At 31.3% G+C, this 24,313-nt stretch overlaps 1 protein-coding gene across 1 annotated transcript in view; it reads right to left on the bottom strand.

Annotated features, from left to right (window-relative positions):
* Nucleotides 1-24,313, bottom strand: part of Sec3 (exocyst complex component Sec3) — a 68,694-nt gene that overhangs the window by 16,914 nt on the left and 27,467 nt on the right. Inside the window, exons 5-10 of the mRNA XM_075370580.1 lie at nt 22,983-23,097; nt 18,409-18,569; nt 16,279-16,506; nt 13,257-13,499; nt 10,173-10,410; nt 3,953-4,188 (exon numbers count right to left, since the gene is read on the bottom strand). Coding sequence (XP_075226695.1) covers nt 3,953-4,188; nt 10,173-10,410; nt 13,257-13,499; nt 16,279-16,506; nt 18,409-18,569; nt 22,983-23,097 — 1,221 coding nt within the window. The remainder of the gene's footprint in view (nt 1-3,952; nt 4,189-10,172; nt 10,411-13,256; nt 13,500-16,278; nt 16,507-18,408; nt 18,570-22,982; nt 23,098-24,313) is intronic.

Here is a 24,313-nt window from a genome sequence, read left to right as displayed (position 1 = left end):
ATATCAAAATTAATGCTTTGAGGGTGAATAATCTAAATATCAAGCTTCTTAATGAAAGCATGAACTTTGTCATTAATAAAATATTTTTATCATGTCCTCGTAAATTCACATTCGTCGTTTAAATGCGAAAATTCAACTGTTAACTAAGCCAACAGTAACATATATTCATTATTCTGTAAAAACATTGAAAATGGCATTTGTTTATCCTGGAAACATATTATTAATTCATCTTACAGTTCCAATAACCAGGTTAACACACTTTCCTCCCGCTATAACCATCCGACTTCTGTATGGAAAACAAGAGATTCTTTCTTTTCAGTCTATTCTGTAACTATCGACTTTCAATAAAATTAACCAGTTTTACAGCTTTACGAAGAATCTGTTTGAGATTTTGTGGCAAGAGCATGTCTGTGAAGGAAACAATACGTCCATTCCACCCTTGGTATAAGACGATCTTTTAATTTTTTCAGAAATACACTGTTCTTTCGTGTTATTGCCTTTGCAACATCACCTTATACTGCAATACATTTTGTCCAATTTATGTTATAACTTTTAGGAGCTTAATAAAAAACATCAAAAAGACATTGTCCTATTGCATAACCAGGTACTGATTTGCAAAACAACATATTTTGTTTGACTGATCTCTTCCAATTGCATTCATATTTCACAAAACATAAGAACTGAGAAAAAATGTGCCAATCTGTTGATTCTTCAAACTGAATATGAAAAAATTCACTTGAACTCACTAGCTGAATTATCTGATTGTAAATATTGGCAGCCATGTCATCATTTCGCCTTGATACTGTGTTGTTAGAAAGCAGAATTTTTTCAATTTTTTTTCTTCCATGCCTATTGACCATATGAATTACAGCAGGCAATATGAAGTTTACATGGGGTTTGGATGCCTTAGCTCCTCTTAATGCTAAAGATGCTTTAAGTATACTTTTATCAGTATGGCTTGATTTATAACAGAAGCAAATGTAATTTTCTTTCAAAAAATTCCAAGGGTTTACTTTTATGACCCAGATGTTTAGTTTCCAAGTGTCAAATTAATTTTGACGTCTAGTGCTTTCATCAGAGAGGACTTGATAGCAAACAACACACTGTGGCTTTCCATCTGCTGAGGTAAAACCATAATTTATAAATAAATGTCATTGTAAAATTTTGTCTTTTTACCAATCATGTGCTCAATCATTTGTGTTTTTCATAAATTTATCAATTTTGCCTAAGAATCTGATTGAAGAAAACAACTTTTACACTGTTTGACCGCACACTAAAAAACCGAAGCCTCAGTTAGTATTACTTTCAAAGAAACTACACTTTTAAAAATTTATATAAAGGCATCAGACATATGCTTCATATCTGAAACTAAACTGACTTTCTGCAATATCTTATGTCTCTTTTATACTGCTGAGAGAACAATAATCCAAACAAATCATATGCATGCTTGAACATGACAATGCTCTCACAGCAAATATTATGCAAACAGACCAAATTACAAAGAGTATATACACATCAAGTTGGAAGCTGAAAATTGTTCATGTTTGTACACTACATGCAGGTACATGTTCATACCCAACACTATCAATGCAGCTAAATAGTTTTACCTAGGTTTCATAAGGTTGGGGTTGGAGTATCATGGAGTTAAAAGGTTTAGAATTACTATTATATAGAGAAATCAAAGATGACTGCAGAAGAATTCAATAACTTCTTTGTAAATATCACAAATGATTTTAAGAAAAAATTATTCTTCTTTAGTACTGGATGAAAATAGGTATAAACTAATTTTCCCAAAACCACATATATATAACTCTACTTTTTTCCTATATTTGCAGAAGTAGCTTTGGTTGTAAAAGGGTTGAAGTTAAATAAAGCTCCAGAAATTGGTATTTCTGCATTTACTATAAAAGAAGTTAAGGATATTTTATCTCCAATTTTGGCCTTTTGATCAACCTGTGTTTTGAAAGTGGAAAATTTTCATCAGTCATAAAACCTGTAGTAGTTGTTCCTTTGTTCAAGAAAGGGAATTCTTCAAATTTAAACAATTATAGACCAATATGTTTGCTTTCAGTTTTCTCAAAGGGAGATAGGAAAATGGTGGAAAAAAGTGTTTGTCGGCTTATAAAATTTTTTTCACTAACTCAGTATGGATTTATTGAAGGCAAATCAACCTGAGATGATGCGTTGTTAAAATTTCTATTAGGCATATATAAAGGTATAAATGAAAAACATTCTGTACGTGGTACATTCATAGATACCACAAAGCATTTAATGCTGTAGACCATATTTTACAATCTTATTTGTAAGAAGCAGGTTTTAGACAAATAATTTGGAATGTTTTAGAAGCTATTTAACTTAAGAGTTCAATGTGTAAAAATCAAAGATCAGTAACTAATGGAGTTTTCCAAGGGTCTGTCCTTGGACCTATTCTGTTTCTACTATTTGTTAATAATTTATGCTTCAGTTCTTTCAGGGTTTCTTTTTAAGCTATTTTGCAGAGGATATGGCTCTGTGCTATAACTACAATTTCTGAACAATTAAAACAAGACATGCAATATGATAGTTTTAATTCATTAAAAATATGGTTTACTTTTGATAAATTAATTCTGATCCTGAAAACTAATTACATTAATTTTTCTTTCAGAGATAGATCTTCACATGTTGAGGGATTGTATTATAAGTGTGTCAGTTTTGTTATTCTACATGTAATAAATATATGTACTGAGTGCACTGATATGGAAATACTTAAATTTGCACATTGACAAAAATTGCTCTTGGAAATTACATGTAAAAAATCTGAACAATTAAATGATTTCAGTTTTAAGGAATTTTTATTAGTTAAGAATCTGTCCAGCATATTGAGTGAACTTTTCAATCGTTCACTCACAATTTCAGTACGCAAATCCCGTACTGACTTATTACTTCAATGTCAAATCAATTACCATTGCTAAAAAAAAAGTAGTGTGGCTAATAATTGGTGTTAAAAGATCTCAACATGTATTCCATTTCTTTTTACAATATAATATTCTTCCTTTTAGGCATACATATGTGTGTAAAGGACGGGGCATTTAGTGGGTATTTAAATGTACATTTTAGTAATTAAGATTATAAAACAGTGTCACTCAAATTCAAGCCAATAAAATGAAGCATTCAGGCGTTTTACACATGCTGCGTACCCAAAATCCTTAATCCATTGTCAACTCATGTTATATTTTGTTCAACAGTGATAAAGTTTTTTCAAGCTCTTAAAAATTGGTGTTGTTATTTGAAAGTATTGAATTTCTTTTGATTAATTTAATATAATTTCTTTTGTTAATTCAGAATTGGCTCCTTTGAGAAACATTTTAATTGAGGTCTTATATTGATGGCTACAAATTGTATTAAATTGATGACATGTAATATAATCTGTGTAATTTAGTTCAAATCATTAAGCCTAAGCACCAGCACAATATCTGTTCCTTTATTTTTTGTGATGATAACGCACAGATTAAAATTTTTAATGACCTACCTAACCTCCTTTCCATTTATTAAATAAAAAATTAATTTCTCTTATATTACATCTATTTACTATGTATAATACAACATTTGTACTTTACTGTTCTATTTCTTATTATAACATTGTACTTCAAATTTGTACTTTACTATTGTAATTAATTACACTGTAACATCTGTAACATTTGTTTACTATTATATGTTTAAATATTTGTAACTTTTATGTGGAATTGTGAAAATAAATTGAATTGAAATGTTCATTCACTTGAAAATAAAACACTAAATCCAAATCACTAATAGTAAATTATTTCAATCAAGTGTTCTCACAGAGTATGTAAATTCAGCGTAATGTTAATCTCCTGAATTATTTTATAAAAAAGTAATCTTTTAACAGTAGTAAATGAAACTAAACAAAAAAATAAGACAGAAATTTGTGTAAAAAAAAAATTCTAAAATTTACCTTAGTTGTAGGGCTAACAACATCCAGTTGGAAGAATGATACACAAAAATTTTGTTCAGACAAACAAACTGGCTCCAACTGAGCCAAAACTCTTTCTAAAACCTGATCAAAACGAGCACGTTCAGCTGGATCATAATCAACACCCCATTGATCTTGTTCCACACCTAAAAGGCCAGCATTTGTACCACGTTCTTTTTCTCTCTGTTGTTTTTTAGATAAATCTTCTCTTGATCCGCCTACAGAAGTTATAACAAAAATATGTTCTGTTTAAAATTGAACAAAATGATTCCTTGCAGGATGAAGTATTGTTATAAGTTACGACATAATATTTTTACTAAATTAACATTTAAGAAGTTCATTACTGAAATATGTTGGCTATAAAATAATAGTAACAAAAAAATAAAAATGTATAAAATTTTATAATACTTGTAAAACTGTAAATCATTGATGACTTTGACAGACAGGCACCAAAACACAGTTTTTTCTTGTAAAGTTCAACCATTTATTGGGTACTGAATTTCAGTTCAACAGTCAATGATATGGCTGACTGAGTAATTAAGGAGGTTGTATTTACCGTATTCCACTTACAGACCATAAATCATAGCATTCTGGCTCTGTAAGGACATGATGATTACTTACCATCCATTTATTTTTACGATTCACTGTCTGTTATCATTTATAATTCACATTTTCATAGATTCCCTAATTATTTTTCTAATATGAATTAAACATTTATTATCAATGTACGCAAATGCAAAATACGCACTCGTAATTTTAATATTGGCTTGAATTTCTGTCATTAAGAGCAAAATTTTACTTATAAAAATAAAAAAAATCTTTCTGCCAAGTATTAATAAACATATCTACCTAAATACACAGATACAAACATTACTGACACACTTTTTAACTTGTCAGAATTGAAATTTTCTTAGAAAATTGAAATTCAGAAAATTTGTAAATTTCATGATATAATCATACATCAAGTACATTTTTTCCCTACAACTGTTTGACGTAAGCATCCCAACCCTGTAAGGGAAGACACCCATTGACCTTGTGACATTACTGGTCACCACACCAACACCTCCGTTCCGAGCCCTGAGAGGCTTTACCAGAGGTCGTTTTTAGACCCTCTAACTGATTACAATTCACAGTCATCAGCCAGGCCTAAGTCAAGATGCCACCGATGTAAATGCCTTGCCAATTTGAATCAGTAAAATACAAAGCAAATTTTGCCTTCATGTAGGCCTTAAACAGACATCTTCACATCCAACCTAACGTGATTCCCTCAAACTAACTAACTGAGACCATGGAAGCGCAGACCTTGCGCCTAGTCTAAATTTGACGACACCATTCATGTCTGCAAATGCCTCAGAAAATGAACGAGTTGTAAGTCAAATCAGTGCTACATTCATACCAATCAAAATTATGTTTTATGCAACATAGAAATTCAGATCTACACCTAAATAAGTTGACCAAATTAGGTCACCTAACAAGAGAAACATAACCTCATTCCGGTCCGTGCAGGAGCTGGGGACAAATCCCCGCACTTCCACCCGGTCCCATTATGGAGTCTCTCGCCGCATTACCAAGTCACAATCAGGGATCGCCGCTGGTGGAACGAAGCCACAACCCTGGTTGCACAAGCTACAAAACTCCAACAGCACAGCCACCCCTGCCAGTTGGGAGCCCCAAATCAAATCACAAACGACACCAATATAACCACGGCACGATGCCAATGCATCTACCTCCAACCAATCTAATGCCTAGGCCAGAAATCTAGCCACCTGGGATCCTACCATCATCAAATACGTTGATTAAACTCTCTCTGCAGACCTACACACTGCAAAGGTGTGAAGAAAACCAGCTACTACAGACCACTCCTCATGGATCATCCAGTTAATATGGAAATCCAGAAAGGAATGTATTTTCTCATGTTCCCTAACAGCTCGTGAACATTCAACCTCATATCGGGGACAGACATAAAAGACGTCGTCCACTGTATCATCAGTCCCACAATCCAGACACTGACTCGACTCCACCAAACAAAGCCTAGCCAAACTCGCCTGAAAGGCACTATGCCCGGAGAGAAACTGTGTGATACACTGATTGGGGGAAACCCATTTAATCGCACGCAAATCAGAGACTATAGGAAATACACCATGTGTGTAGTGACCTCTGGGGGATTTGTCCCACCTGACCTGCCAAGACGCAAGACCCTGATCTTCAATCTCCTGCTTTCATTCTGACGTCAATAGGTTATTTACTTTGGAAATGTAGCATTACTTATGCTCATTAGCCAAGATATCTATTGGTTTCACTCCGGCTATAACACAGACTGCCTCCTGCCAGACTGTTCTATAACAGCCAGCAAGAGAAGTCGCTGGGCCTGCAGCAAAATGTCTGTGTAACACCTAAAAGCCAAGTGGTGAGCCCAGATAGGTGCAGCATACAACATAATAGCTTCACTGACACTTTTATAAAGGATATGCATGATATGGTAATTCAACCACCAAAGGGATGAATGACTCTAGATTCCATAAAAAGCATCATCGGCCTTTTTTGCTACATATTGTAGATGTTCCTTGAACTGAAAATTCTCATCAAGCATAACACCCGGGCACTTTTGAGCTGTAACGTACTGAATAGGGAGACCAGCCATCAAACCCGGATTCATCGGGAAGAAGCCAATTGGCCCTTAAGCAACATCATTGTGGTTTTCTTTGGGCTGAAAATCATGTTATGTTTGAGACTCCACAGTCAGAGTGTTCCACAAGCATAAGCAGCTTGGAACTCTACTTTACTGCGTGAATCACATTCAATTAGCAGCAGTGCTTCGTCAGCATGGATGACATGACAACCATGTGGCAACCTCAAACGCAACATGGAATCGAATTCTGTAATCCAAAGAAGGAGAATCAGAACACTGCCCTGAGAGCAGCCTTTAGTTAGGATCTTATGAACCTACAAGCCGCCATCATACATGGAAACAGTCCGATGGCTGAAATATCTTGAGAGCACTTCTAATTCATTTTGTGTTCATTTACAGTTCTGCATTTGAAACAGGGCAGAGGGCTGATTGGAACTAACAATAGGATCTTTGTTGCCACCTTTGAACAACAATACAAAGTCTCCACCATTCAAACATATTGGAAAGTGGCCGGCGAAGAGCAACCTATTATAAATTCTAGTTAAAGGACCAAGAACTACTGGAAGCATTCAGATGAGGAGCTCCACTGTGATACAATCATATCCAGGGGCATTGTGCCATACCATACTGCAGATTACCTGACACACCTCTCTCTGCCTCCGTGATCTCAGAAGATTTGACATGAATACCTTTCATTATGCAGCACACATTCAACTGATAGGAGAATTCATCCCATACTTTAACCAGTATGTCTGAAGTAATGGAAGTGAGAGCTGCTTAAATCATGTACCTCAAAATGGGTGGATCATTAGGTAGCAGAGACACATACACAATATCCTCTATAAAACCCCAAAGGAAAAAATCACATAGAATCACGTCAAGTAACCTTAAATGCCATCGCACACAAGCTCTGTTATTAGACCTATGCCAACCAATCCAGTGGTAAGAAAAAACGTCATTTAACCAATCCTTTAGAGAGTTATACCTGTGAGGAGGCCATCAAATCGTGTTGCCATTAAAAATTTTCTGGTCCATTAGCAGTTGAGGAAAGTCATGTATGCAGCGTATCCAAACCAGCAACTGTTGTTATGCTTGATTCGGTGAAAAAGAACTGCTCATAAATTTTCTGTTGGGATATCACATAGAAAACATTTAATTTTGAGGAGACCTTTTCACACTGAAAGTGTTTATAGGGATTTTCTGATTGCCAGATATCAACAATATGTATGTTAACTTTCCCACTAAGATGAAATGTAAACTAAAGATTAATTACAATATTATTAAGAATGTTGTCATCTTTATGCTGTGAAATTTTGATTGAAAAGTTGGCATTAACATTGTAGTTGGTAGTCTTCAAAACTTGTAATTGTTAACAGTATGGACAATTATGCATTTCCTTAAAAAAATATCATACTGGCATTACTAGTTCATGGCTGGGCTTTCAAACAAATTTTTTTTACGAATACACAGGAAAACTCCCTAACACTGTTTAGGAATCACTATCATTTATTATTGGCACAGACAGTGAATCAATCTATGGCCACATGTACAACTTAAATTGTCCTTTTCGCTCTTTGATTCTAGCCTTAAGTCAACACTGTTTACCTCATCCAAGAGAAATTGTAATAAATGAAAACCCCAATATCCCTTTTTGTACATCCAATATATTAAGCTAAAAAAAATATGGGTAGAAGTCCAAATACCAAAAATAATAAAGGCAAAAAATTTTATTTTGATCATAAATGACAAAGAAACAGCAACTAATTTGTTTTAAGAAACAGAATGAGATTGTAAAATTAAAATCCATATTTTTATATAATCTGATTTTTTCTCTTTATTACTAAAGACAAACAAAATGGATATTTTATTAAAAGAAATCTAAGTATATTAAAAAACTTTATTTTCAAATTTAATTGGTTTATAAAATCCCATCAAATATTCAATGAAAAAAATAATTCTTAAAATCTTAAATATTTTTATTATCACAAAATACTGTAGTCCATGTCCTGAAAATTCTACACGACACACTTTATATCCTAAAATATAACTTGTAAAATGTAACTTTCTCCTATAGCAATTTAAAAAATTTTCACAAATGGATTTCATTATCAAAAAATTTAGATCAGGGTTATGTATTAAATCTGCAGAAGGTTGACATAGACAATCAGACAAGAAGAAAGTAGATTGCAGATTACTGTAATTAAATTACTGATGTGAAGAGACAAAATTAGAAGTGAAGTTGTAATAGAGCAATAGTCAGGGTATAAAACTGACATGTAGCCAGCCATGCAAAAAGAATGGACAAATGAATTAAATGTGAAATCTGAGACAACAGAAAGAAGACTGTGAGGCCAACTGTAGACTGGATAAACAAGGTGAGTGAAGTTAAAGAATGGAAGGAATTTAATGGAGAAGATCGAGTGATTCATTAATGATTCACTGCAAGGCTGAAAAAGTCAAAAGCAGTATTACAAGATGCTACAAAATATTAATGAAATAACTTAAAGAAGTGCTAGAAAACAAATGAGTTTGTATTTAAATAAAAAGCTCTACGAGGTGCGACAATAAAGTAATGAGACTGATTTTTCTTTGCAAGATGTGGGAACCCTGCAGCTTGCGTAGGCACACCACCTTTGACCTTGGTCTATAATGGTCTATAATGGTCTTGGTCTATAATGGTCTTCTAGTCCAAGCGGCACATTGATGCAACTGCTCAGTCGTGAGTTGTGCTGTAATAAGTGAACATGTGTTTGTGTCTCTCGTCACAAAAATGAAATCGCAAAATATTGCGCAACGGTATGGCATTTCTTTTTGCGTTAAATTGGGTGAAAACACGACGACAACTTATGGTAAGCTTCAGAAGGCTTTTGGAGAGGAGGTTATGTCAAGAGCTCAAGTTTTTCGGTGGCATAAAATTTTTAGTGAAGGCAGAACGAATGTTGAAAATGAAGACCGCAGTGGACGACCATCAACCTCACGGACAGATGTCAACTTGACCAGGGTGCGTGAAATCGTACGATCTGATCGAAGATTATCCGTGAAAATGATTGCAGAAGAACTCAACATCAATCGAGAAACGGTTTGTCTAATATTAACTGAAGATATGAGAAAATATTAACTGAAGTATGAGAAAGATTTGTGCAAAAATGGTCCACAAAAATCTCACACAACAACAGCGAGAAACACAGAAACAAACAACACCTCAAAACAAATTTCAGTACTACCACAGCCACCTTATTCACCAGATATCACTCCGTGCTACTTTTTTCTATTTCCAAGAGTCAAAATGGCAGTCTAGGGACACCATTTGCAAACAATACAAGATGTCCAAAAAGCTGTGACGAGGGTCGTGGAGGATATTACAGAAGATGAGTTCCAGAAATGTTACCATCAATGGCAGAAGCGCTGGAATAAGTGCGTGCAATCAAAGGGGAACTACTTTGAAGGAGACAACACTAAACATGACTAAAATGGTAAGCAACATTTTTTTTTTCACATCAGTCTCATTACTTTATGTCGCACCTCGTATAATGTATAATCTACATTAATATAAACATAAAATTAATTAAAAACCTGAATGTCCAGTAACCATCTGTTTAGCATCCTCAAGAAAATCTTTAATATCTCGTTCATAAAGTTTACCTATATTACCAGTATAAACTTTGCATAATGCTGTATATGCTTTACGATCCATAACTTTACTCCAGTGCATCAATTCTGTGTATGCTTGTAATTCTTTATGCAGTGCACTATGTTTTGGTAATGTTAAACCATCATTTACATGGGAAGTACGATCTCCAGAGTCATTTCCCTAAAAAAAAGGAAAAACTTAAAAATTATAAAATAAGACATAATAGAATAAAACAGCAAGAAAGTGTTTGCATTTTATTAGATGATAACAAGGAATTGTGCAAGATAAAATTGTGTAAACATCTTTGAAATAATTCAAGACAACATATGAATGTAAGACTTGGCTATATTAGTAAATAAATAAAAAAAAAAAAAAAAATGAAATTCATACATCTCTTTAGACAGATTAAAGCTAAGCCAGAAATAGTGTTGAGGCATGACTGACCAAAGTCTTGAGTATGATTAGGATACATTATTAAGGTCTACATTAAAATCCAGTCAGAGAATTTTTATTACATAGTTTTTCAGGCAATTCAGTAAATTTTCTAACATAATCTAATGGGTTTTACTGACGTTAACAATGAAATAAAAAGTTGTACCATAACTGTTAAGAATATTTAAAATCAGTTTATTAAATTTACATTTATTCTTATGGGTTATATAGATTATATATTTGAATTATAAGTTAATTGTGTTCACATTTGTATTAACTTTACTGCACTATTACAGTTAAAAATTCCACTTTTATGTGCATAAAAGTGAGAGTAATTTTTTAAATTCTTAAATATTAATATAGATTATGATGTTTTCAAACACATTTTGATGAGGAGAATTAGATGGATGCAATGATTATTAAAAAAAAATTTCAAAACTAATTTATACTTTTTAGTCATACCTTAATCAAATTATTATCATACATTGCATGACTTTAATTAGTAGGTTAATTTGGATTTCAAAAGGTAACATCATATATGAGAGGTTATCTCTAAAGTAAAGACTGTTTCATTGTAAAAAAATTTATTTTGAAAATTATAAATATTATTTATTTCTCTTAACTATTATACCTTATACTACTTCTCTATATAATCACCACGTGAATTAAGATATTTATCGTAGCGATACACTAGCTTCAATATGTCCTTGTTGTATTCTTCTGCCGCCAGTCCATTTAGTCATTGATTAACAGCATTTTAAAGTTCATATCCCCCGCGAATCGCTTACCACTAAAAAATTCTTTCAATTTTCCAAACAAATGGTAATCAGAAGGAGCTAAGTCCAGACTATATGGTGGGTGATCATAAATTTCCCATCCAAATGTTCTCAGTAAATCATGTGTCGAACCCAAACATGTGAACGTGCATTATCATGCAGCAGGACGACACCGTCAGTCAGCCACCCATGTCGCTGATTTTGAATGTTGTGCCATAACTTACATAGATTTTTGCAGTGGGCTTCTGCATTTATGTGTTCTTTGGTGGTTGGGTTTAAATTAACCACACATCTCAGGAATGGTCGGACTGAGAATGTACAAGACTACACTTCATTTACACTCATACATATCATCCTCATTCATCCTCTGAAGAATGAGGATTTTTGAATTAAATACATTAATTCAAAACGATAGTTACCAGAGGCTAAACAGGAAAAAGAAAGTAGCAAAGAAAGTCATTCCACATGGCATGAAATCAATCAGCAGTATGTCAAACTGATCCCAAAAGACTGTGCCCATCAGTTTGCATCCAAATGGCTGTGACTTGACCTTATTGGTCTGGTTGGTGATTGAGGATGACGTCATTCACTTGACTGTCATTTTCTTTCTGGCATGTAATATGAAATCCATGTTTCATCGCCGGCAACAATTTAATTAAGGAACTTGTCACCTTTTTCTGTGTAGTGCATCAAAAATTCCAAAGTAGATCTCATTTGGATCTTTTTGTGATGTTACATTAAGATGTGCGGCACCCAATGTGCACAAACCTTTCTGAAGCCTAAATGGTCATGAACAATACGACCAATAACAGCTCTTGAAACATCAGGAAAAAGAAGGCCCAGGTCGGAAATCATTGAGTGACTTATCTTTTCTGGTTTATTCATCGATGATTTTCCACAAGTCCTCGGTGATTATCAAGGGCCTCCCCAAACATTCTTCATCATGCACATCTAAACCTTTCACACCATTTTTGTTTTTTTTTTCATTCATTAAATTATCACTTTACACAGCAACCAACTGCCTATGAACTTTCAGTCAGCTTAACGTTCTGATGGTTCAAAAAAGTATGACTCCACGAATTCAAAGTTGGCGGCAACATCGATTTTCCTATTCATATAATGTAATAAACTCACACGTAATCAAAGATACTACAACATGACAACTTACAGACAACAATACATTACTAGTGCGGCCATAAACGACACAGGTTTGCCAACTTTAAGGAGAGAAATTTCTCAATGGTCTTTACTTTAGAGATATCCTCGTGTATATAAAAAAAATATATATATATATATATATATACATATATGAGTGATGATGGGATGTTGTCAAATTCAAAACCACAAAAATCCCATACCAAGTTGTTGTTATTTTTTTATGTCAAACAGTTATCGGATTTGTCATCTGCGAAAAAAAGGGTAGTAGCTAACAAATAAAATAAAAATCTATTATTCACAGTACAGTTAAATCTTCCTCATACATAAATATAGATTTTACCTTGAAGGCTAAATGTTCATCACATTTATGAAAGTCAAAGAGTTGAAACAAACACTAAAGTGATGAACCAGATCAAAAAAGGGGTTTCACTCCAGCTTCTTTTTCCTTAAAATATACATTACATATAGTTGTATCAACCAACAGTTGGTGGAGTGAATAAATATAAATGAATTTAATAATAATTAACGTTACTAATGGTAAACCACTTTTTATATTACTCTTCAAAATAATGAAATTACAAGTGTACTACAGGCTAAAATACATAGATATTAACACAATAAATAGACTTACCACAAAAAATAAAATAATAATATACAAACCAGATGAATGAAGAGGTTATTTAAATGTCTTGTAATTATTTGTGAAAATTTGCTTTTCCATTTATCAAATCGTTTCTTTTGTTCTTGTACAGCACCAAGCCGTACTAAAGCTGGATGTATTTCAGCATTCATAACTGCTTGTAAAGCTTTACCAGCGTCAATAGCTTGTTGTAATCCTTGCGGATTTGTTAAATCAGCATCGACCAAAGCCATCTGATGCTTAGAAGGAAGTTCTAATTGATACTAAAAACAAATTAAATATAGACAGTATACAGAAAAACAAATCATGTATATATAATATATATATAAACATTTTAATCAATTTTTTCCACTTTCTCAAAATACCGGAAGAAGTTGTTAAAAATGCAAAAAAATAAAATTATGTTTTTAGTATGTATGTACAACATAACACAATTGTGCAGCTTTAACCTATATAAAAAGAAGAGGACTGATTTTCTGTTATTTTATTTTGTACACAATTTTTTTTTTTTACATAATTATTTTGAATCATTTTTTTGCGAAAAAACAAAACTAAATTAAATCAGAAAATTAAGAGGTATAATTTTTTATTTATTTAATATTAAAATATATTTTCTATTTATATGAAAACTAAATTATTTTAATAGTAATTTGATGAAATAATAAAAGCATGCAAAAATTTGGGATGTGGAATGTTTTTTAACTTTTGTTAATTGATTCGTATGTATTTTTTAGAGTTAAAACCAAAAATAACCTTCATTTTTTCCATCACAACAGAACTTTTAGCAAATTTCAAATTTTAAAATTTGTAAAAAATAGAAAAATTGCGAAAATGTGATGTTCTAAACTAGACATAAAATGATTTTTTATAATAAATTAATTAATGTATTCACTTTTTTGGCTTATACTATGCATTCTTATAGCTAAAGAGCTATAAGAGTGGTCTGAAGAGATGGTATGGGAGGGAGTTAGACTTGAAGATGACAAAATGATGGGAGATTTGGCTGACAGGTTGTGACAAGACTTAATACAATTTAACATGTTTATTGGCAGCTATCCGCGCTAATCATACACTATGCTACTATTATAAGTGCTGTTTCAACCATCAGCATGCATAAATTGAGTTTTTTCCATCCTCCATGATCAAACATGTTTTTGTTGATGGAAAATATATTTTCAGGCCATAAAGCAAATTTTCCATTTTCAAAATTACTTCAAGAGGCTGCAAAAATTCTGCAGTTTCTTTTTGTTACATTTACAGTGAGTTAATGGCGGAAAGGCAAAAAAGAAATATAACAAATTTCATTTGACAAGTGTACCTCACATATTTCAGAGTGAAGTAGGAAATCTAGGTAAAACTTAGGCATCCCACTACATTTACCAAACATGTGATAAGGACTTTACGGTAGTCAAAGGGTGAGTAAGAAGTGTTCAGATTTGGAGATCCAATGGTATGGTGAGGGCCATGAAATTATACCAATGATTGTTACTTTTGTTTGACTGGTGTTTACGGTTTCAACTTGAAGAATAAAAAAAGAATCAGCCTTTAAAGATGTAGTATCCAAGTTTCTGGGCAATAAAAAGGGATCCGAACATCAAATCAATCGTTGTTCTCAATGAAATCAAAGTACAAAAATTTAGGCTGTTCCACGAGCTTGAAGTTTCACATCCTACATTCACATGTTGACTAGTTTCCTGAAAATCTGGGTGCCTTTAGCGAAGAAATGGGTGAGAGATTTCATCAGGACATGAAAAATAGAAAGGAGGTATCAAGGAAAATGGACTACTACGATGATGGAAGACTATTTCTGGATGCTACACTTAGATGAACCCTGTGGAGAACATAAAAGGAAAAGCACGAAGTAGAGTATATGCTGTCCAAAGAAACTTCGACACTTGGAATAAAATTGTAAGTATTTTACATACTTTGTCATTAAGGGTGTGGTGAAGAGGGGAAGCAGTTTCCAAAGGCATGACGTAGCTCATAAAGATTAATTAAATAAATAAAAATAAATTAATTTAAAAATGCACTACAACAGAAATTAGGCTTATTTTGTGACAATTTTCATTAGAAATTAAGCGGTCACTGACTCTCCCCACCCAGATTAATGATTATAAATCATTAATTTGAATGTCTCTCAGCTTCTCTAATGTGAAGGTGAAATAAACCACTGACCACTACCTAATTAAAAACATCACTTAACCTTTTTTCCCTTTCTATTCCTACAGTGGGAATATTCTGCTTTTTAAAATAAAATACTAATGAATTTCATTAAATATACCCTAATACCAATAAAAAAGTAATCTAATTAACAGAAAAGAAGAGGGTTAAACAAAGCACTTATTACATAAATCTACTGTTAAACAAATTAAACCTTTTAAATCTTTGGTAGAAGCTCACTCACTCATGTATTATCATGACTAATTACTTGCAGGAATATCCTGTAATTGACATTGAATTTCCTTCAGTGGGTATTTCCTGATATATTAATACATACTGCATGCTCAATCTCCAAGTCTTTTTGAGATAAAGATATTCAATAATTTTAAGATGAACAATAAATATCTTTACGATAAAATCAAATTTTTTGTAACAGATAATGATCTAATGAGTATGGGTATTAATGATAGAAATATAAACAGAAAATTTGAAAATACATTCAGTTGATCTAATTGTAATAATATAACATTAGTAATAAAATAATATTCCATTGACTTAACTTGTAACATTATCCTAACTGGATCTAATAATCAAAATGATTTAAAAAAATACTTTCAATTAAACAAGGAACAATTTAACAAACATCATAGTATAGCCTAAAAGTACAAAGAAGCATATAAAATTTGGAGTTTATTTAAAGTAGACCAGAAACAAAATTTAATATACTCTACAAACATTCATGTAAAAACAATACAAGTTTCAGATCTATATTCAATTACATTTAGTAATATCATCTGATATGACAGTTATTATAGGTGATGCTTGAACATATTTTATAAATAAATAAAATTAAACATTTATGAACAATTTTAATATACTTACAACTACTTTTTCAAGTTCAGAAAGAAGTTTTTGATTATTTCTATTTGCAACTTCAATTAACATATTCTTTTCTTCCATTTTTTCCATCGTATTACGGACATGACAAAGTACATCTTCATATGAATTTAATTGAGCCTCCACTCTTTCAACTTCATTCATTGCTACTTCAAGCTGAGCCATTAACTGGGTTACTTGTTGTTCAGATGCTAAAACACTCTGAACATTTTCCTGGGGAAAAAACACATTTTTTTAAAAATAAAAATTTGTATTGACTATTTTCTTTATCACGTAATTTAAATCAAAAACATTAAATACAGTTAGAGGCAAAAACACTCGCAAGTAATACTTTCAAAGTATTATTTTATTAATAGCAAAAAATTGTTACAGAATATATTTCTACACTCAATTTCCTATCACAGGTTACATTAGATTTTTAATTACAAGTCATCTTCTGGATTTTATTCAAAAGCATGCAAGATAGGTGCCATAACCATAATGGTTATAAGCAACTTTGACAAAAGATAATTCAAAACAATGTATAGCCCATTCTGAAGGATAATCTTCATTTACCTATTCTGAAGGGCATTCCACAGCAGGCTTACAAGGTAAAGTGAGGTAAATGTGATCTTTCATTGCCCAGTTTATTTAACTGAATATACTGTTGTATTATCAGCATGAAAGCCCCAAAATGCAGTTGATTTCAACCCTACAATTGACATTTTCACACAATTCAACAAAGGAAGCATTGAAAATCACTCTCTTGCATCTCAGATGCTTTAAAGAGTTTTAGCAATAAGAAAGGCTGGAGCAATCATATATAAAAAAAATATATATAATTTAGTGTACCTCTTTCCATTGTAAATCAATGCATTATTTAGACTGCCTCATCTCAGCAGGAGAAAAAAAATTCATTACTTTGATGTAAATTTAGTCGTTTACCTTGTATACTGCTAGGTATGTTGAAGTTATATTAACAATTAAAATATATCCGTTTGTAATTTTATTAGTTTTTTGCTTAGGTGTTTTGAGAGACAGGCTGATACTAAAAGAAAAGCAGATTAATATTGCAAGCTTGATGAAATTAATTCACTTTCTGACCATAATCCACAGGATATTACAAAAACAATTTCAACAAGACCAACTAATCTGTTTAAACATTTGTTGCACGAACTACATGTTCAAAATAGCTCAATTAATAAAAACTACAAACATTAATGTCCGACACCTCAGAAGTGGAAATTTATTAAGTATCTACTTTATAAGTAACTACAGGCTAATGCCCAATTACAATAATTTTTTGCATCATACTAACAGTAACAAGGCTTTAAGTATAATTAATAAATTATTTATTAGTACAACTTTCAAAAAATACCAATTTCTGTGCCACTGCACCAATTTATGGGGTGCAGTGGCTAAGTTTAAACTTCTTGTAATTTAAAATCAAATTTTAGCAACAGTGTCCTCTTCCATGTGATATATTACCAAAATTTTACAAAACCATAGTTTCTCAAATTTCTAAATTTAACATTTCGCTGAACCACTTTCACCAAAATATTTTTCTACAAACCGTTCTTGCATTAATTTGATCAATCCAGTAGTAAATAGCCCAACTATAGACACATTCATTTCATTATCATATTCTCCATCTCAAACACAGTATGCAACAGACTATGATATAAAATACTTATACAACACAATATAAACTTAAAGCAATTTGTGACTGTGAAGAAAGCTCAATGAAGTTGACATTACACACCATAAATTATTTTATCCGTGTGCCACCACATTCCTACAATTTAATGTTAAATTTTTCTCCAAATATTCAACAACTTAATTAATTCTGTTTGCTTTAAAATTCAATTCGCTCTAATTTAAAATATTATTTAGATATAAAATACCTTCTGGCTGAATCCTTTTTTTTTTTAAGTTAATTCTGGGACTACAGTAATTTTTCCTGAAAGATCACTTAAAACAGAGGGAAAAATCTACAATGTAATAATCAAATATAATACCTTGGTAAAAAAATCAGGACCATACATACAATTAAATTCTGAAAAACCTCTTACAATTAATATTGCTAGTGAATAACAGAAATAGTTAATTAGTTTAATTATTAATGATGTCCATTACCCCATCTAAAATAGAAAGATCCTTGGTTAGAGTTTCAATGAAGGCTTCCGCATTACTAACTGCAGTACTGCACTGTGTCATAAGCTGTTCAAGATCTGTTTCCTCTCGTTCTGTAAGTGCTTGATATTCTTCTAACAAATCAACAGGTTCAGATGCATCAACTACAGAAAAGAAACTACCTCATTTTAGAATAATTTAAAAAAAAAACTTTAGCATACAATTTTTATAAAGTTAATAAATCCTCTTTTTAGACTAAATAAATCAATTTAATACTAAAAGTATAGTGTAACCACAGTGATTACAATACACAACTTAAAAACAAAATTGTAACAAAGAATAGGTAACAGCAAAATCTTACACTCACCGTTTTGTAATAATTACAAAAATAATTTTTATAACATCATGATAATTGTCAACCCATCAAAAACTAAAAATTTATTTTCCATAACTTAATTTTTTAAAGATTAAAACAAAAATTATTAAAAATGAAAATTACAAAAAAAAACAAACTTATGTTTATTTTCAATTACTCCTGCGTACATGAACATATTCGACAGCCAATTCAGGCTAAATGAAATCGAACCAGAAATCATTATACAATACTAACACATTTTTTTTTTTTAACAAAAGTAGTGCATTGTCCTTTTAAGAAAACTAAAACCTATTAAAATTTAATGACAAAACAATGAAAGTCATTTTTTGATATAACTTTTTTTTAACTTCTCATCACACTTTCAGGTGCTTTCATAACCATCTTTCATCTATAGACTGAAAGTGTTGTGATATGAGTTTAAGAAATACTATCAGAACTCGTTCAATTTATCATTAGAAGTTAATTTTTCTTTTTTAATAATTTTCATTGCCGATTGTCACAGACAATAAATTATAAATTTGTGTCTGCTTTAGATGTTTAACATGGACATTCATCTTAAAATCCCTATGAACTAAATCCTTTCCTTGTTTTTCAGTCATTTTCATTTCAATGATTTTTCAAACATTTTGGAATTTTTAATAATACAAATCATGCACCTTCAGTTATCTGTTTTATATATTCTAATCTTTGTCACCCTTTCATTAGTCATTTTGTCACATTTTATTATCTTTGCTTTACTTTTTATTTACAATCAAATCCAATTTTCTTCGTATTCAATGAATCCATAATATTCATTAAATTTAACTCGTTCCTAATTTCATCCAAAATAACAATAATAGCAAATCTTAAAAATTTTTTTGTCCTTGGAAACAAATACTCTGAAAATTTTCTTTTATATCTTTAATTCCTTCTTCCAAAAGCAAATAAAAAAATAAAATAGGATAGACTGCCTCACTGTCTCAGCTTTTTTCCTGCCTTATTTTTTCTAATCTAGTTATTGTAAAAAACTGAAATTACACTTGTTTCTCATCATTTCAATTCTTTTTTTTCTTAAAATTTTAACTGTTGTATTCCATTCCATGTTATCAAATGTCTTTTAATAGCAATCTATTTTCTTTAACTTGCGTTTTAAATTAACATTTTGGATACAAAAAAAAAACTCTTGCGTTTCTACAATTTCTATTTAACAGAAATAATGACAAAAAAAAAAATAGAAGTTTAGCAATTTTTAGTTTTCTTCCATTTGATAAATCCCATACACAAGAGTGATTCAGGAGAAAAGGAAAATAATTTGAATCTGAAAAATTGAATAAAATAGATCCCATAACTGTATTTTCTGTAATTTTTATGATATTCAATGTAAAACAGAAAAATTTTGAGAAAAAGATACGTTTTTTTAGGTTTGAATTACAATAACTTCGTTAAATGAATAATAAATGATAAATTTTATTACCAAAATATGTAGAAAATTTAATTCTGAGAAAATTAATGTAATAAAGGCTATGAAAAAAAAAATCAATTTTTATTATTAAAAACAAAACTTAACAGAAAAATGTTAGGAATTAGTAAAAGATTAAAAAAACAGTTGTTTTAGTACAATAAATTTAGAGACCTTTGAAAATTAAAATTCTTTCAATTTACTTAAAAAAAATAATAATTACTGTGGTTTATACTCTATTAATTTACAATAAATGTTTGAAAATTCTACCACTGATAAACTTATTTCCTATCTACATTTTCTACCGCTAACCTAATGATATCTTCAAGTTCCTTGATGAGGGCAACAGCATCGAGAATGCGAGTGATCAGTTCATCATTTGTCTACATTTTGTTTGTATACCTCCCAATTCATCCATCTCATGAACAGTAAACTAAGGGGGTGACCTAAGTGACTAATTTACTGGCCTTCTATGTGCAATCCATTTCCCAGAAAATTTTTCATCCAAGATGAAAATTTGCCTTACTTTATTTGTGAAATGAGCTTGAGCTCCATCACGTTGATGGAGCTCAAGCTCATTTCAATTTATTTCACCAATGAGAAATGACAACACATGTTCTAATATGTAAGAGCCTAATAATTAATTGTTGATCATGCCACAACAAACTTGACTGAAAATCATTGCTGAAAATTTGAATCAACTACAGCAAGTGTGTTTTCTTCAGACTACAGATGTGAATTCCATCTTGTTTATACCATTATGGGTAAAGGTAGCTTCGTCTGAAAATAGTATGAACTGAATTAAGTAGTAATTATTGTTAACTCATTGACAAAACTGCAGTCAACTGACATGGTCGACAAGCTGGAGGTGTTGAACTTTCTGAACATGATTAGGACACAGTCCATGTGAATGTAATGTCCTCCAAACTGTACTTTGTGAAATCATGAGTAGTGAAGAAATTCTTCACTTGTTCATTGTAGGACTAAGCTGTACCACCTGAAAGAATGTTTAGATGAAACATGAGTGCTGGAAGGGTACCATTCTCACGAAGATTATTAAAAATGTTACAAAATACTACAAAAAGTTCTAAAATACTTGTTTAAAACAACTGTTTTTATTTTTTACAGATTCATAACTTTTTTCCTAAGTTCGTTCTCTTTTGTTTTTAATAATAAAGCTGATTTTTTTTTTGCTTTTCATAAGATTTTATTACATAAATTTTCTCAGAATTAAATTCTCTAAACGTTTTGATAATAAAATGTAAGCATTTATTAGTCATTTAATCAAATCACTGGACTTCAAACCTAAAAAAAAAGTATATTTCATCACCAATTTTTTTTGTTTTACATTGGATATCATGAAAATTATGAGGGATACAGTCTCTGCTTTTTGACGACCTGTTTTATTCAATCTTTCAGGTTAAAAATATAAGAAACCATCAACTTTACTCCTTATATAACGTCTTAAAGATATGAGTATGTCTTCATTTCACTGGGGAATTGAGATCCTGATGAAATTTTTCTGTAGCCTTAACTCAATAACAAAGCATTTTTGGACATATATTTGCATGAAGCTTCTTCCTTATTTAAAGTTTAAGAATCAGTTTCCAAATTATTTCCGTTTTATCCTAAATCAATCCACATACATTTATTAGTGTAAAACAAAAAGACTTCATTACATGTTATGTCTGTATTAAAATTAACAGAAGGGAAAGGCACTACTAATCTATATTAAACATAATTTCCTCTTTTTTGATCAGAAAGTTGGGAAAAATTTTAAATACTAACTGACATTCTGAAGGGAATCAAACTAAAACTAAACTAAGACAGACAGAACAAGATGGATAATTTTTGCAAATTAATGACACTTAGGATCTGAATCCTTCTTTTTTAAATTAAAAAAAGTCTGCAATTAAAATCTGAACATTATAAAGTGGATAAATGCTCTCACAACATATGACATGTTTCAATATTATATAGTTACACCTAAATATATTACTTGTATAACATTGCTGGATGTTAACTTACAAACTCTTCTTTTTCTGTTTAGCATGTGGAACCATCGTAAGGTATTACTTCAGAGGATAAATGAGGATTATATGAATGAATGACAAGGAAAGGACTTTTTTATGACAATAAGTGTAGTCTTGCAGTCTTAGGTCAATCATTTCTCAGATGTGTGGTTAATAGAAACCCAACCACCAAAGAATACTGGTATCCACGATCTAGTATTCAAATCCATACAAAAGTAACTGCCTTTGGTAGGATTTGAACCTTAGAACTCTCAACTTCGAAATCAGCTGATTTGCGATGACGAGTTTACCACTAGACCAACTCAGTGGTTGATGGATACCGGTATTCTTTGGTGGTTGGGTTTCAATTGACCACACTTCTCAGGAATGGTCAACCTGAGACTGTACAAGATTACACATCATTTACATTTATACATATCATCCTCTGAAGTAATACCTTATGATGGTTCCAGAGGCTATACAGAAAAAGTAAGAAAGGATGTTAACTTACAAAAAAATAAAAACAGATTACTAGAAAAAAGTGGTTCCATAAGTATTTGCACATCTATGGAAATAGCTAGTACACTAGTAATGAATTACAGAAAAAGGTTGTCAAAGTTACAATGGGAATAGCTTAGAAAGGATACAAGGGCAGAGGAAGACCATGCAACAGAAAAAATTATTTTGGATCTGGAAAGTCAATGAATTAAATCAGTGATCAGAAGAAATACAAGAATGTAGAAATACTGACCCAAAGTGGTTGAAGTATGATTCTGTACTTGAACTGACACTACTTCACCACTAGTCCATTCTTTAGGTAAATTTTTAAATTCTGGTCTTTCTTTCAAAGAATAATTAGAACATTGCTGAAAAATAATAATTAAAAATCCAACTAAATTTTTAAAAAATGAATAAATATCAATACAAAAATTACATTTATGCATAAAATATTATGCAAAATCTACAAAACCTACTGCTTTTGCATCAGTGTTAAACTAAAATACATAATAATAATTTGGATACTGCATTTTATTTAATGTACTGACTATAACCCAAACCAAATCTGTCTTAGATTCCTTCAGAATTCAAACTTTCTTTTTCTTACTCTTATTCTATTTTTATATTTAGAAGGGATTAGTCCTAGCTTTATCTGTTAAGTTATAAGGCTTTTTCTTTTTGTGCAGTCACTCAACTCAAAGCATACTCTCTGAGTTGGTTCATTCACATCCTTCTACCAGACAACACCAAGGCTCACAAAACTTGACATGAAGGATCTAACACTTCAAACCTGCAGGAACTAAATAATAGGGAAGACGTGATCAAATATAAGGAAAAAAGAGTGATGTGGTGAGTAAGGATGATTTAACATCACAGGAACCGCTTGTACAAGAGAAACAAACTTACCAGAAGAAAACTCAAGATCCCTTACAGCAGCAGACAACCATCCCAACCCAGCCCTGAAGATTAGAGCAATTTTAACCAGTTTTTATGAGGTAGAACAATATTGATCAACAATCTTGCACTGACTAACTCAATCCTTCGTGGGCAGCGATGTTTTATGGCTGTAGGCAAAAGACATTTTCAAAAAAAAAAGTTCATGCAAAGACTATTTAACATGCATATAAAAACAACATATACATTGTGTTTTTGTTGAAGTCTGCCACCAATCTGGTTAAGGAACACTGTTTAATTATCTTGCAAGAAAAAGCTTACACGAAAACAACTAAAGTCTCACTAGCACACTAGAATTTGCAAATTGTAGGTGATGATTTTGTTTATGTTATACATTGAGTTCTTTTCATGTAAAAGACACTGAATAATAATAGTAACAGTAATAACATTGATGGTAATATAAAAACAGCAATTTTGAAAAATTTGTGCACCTAGGCAGGGAATAATATTGTTTTATTATAATAATAATAATATAAATATTTTTATTCATTTCCTTCTGAATTTTTGTCTCTAAAATTTTGTTTGAATTCAAACAAAGCAAGGAATTCACTTACAGGAAATCTACACCAAAATTTTATAGATAATAAACAAAGAAAGTTGCACCATTATGAAAGTATGTGCAGTCTACTC

This window comes from Lycorma delicatula, chromosome 7 (genome assembly GCF_047948215.1).
Source record: "Lycorma delicatula isolate Av1 chromosome 7, ASM4794821v1, whole genome shotgun sequence".
Taxonomy (NCBI): Eukaryota; Metazoa; Arthropoda; class Insecta; order Hemiptera; family Fulgoridae; genus Lycorma; species Lycorma delicatula.
The sequence above is the reverse complement of the archived record's forward strand: the minus strand, read 5'-3'. Positions and strand labels throughout refer to the sequence as shown.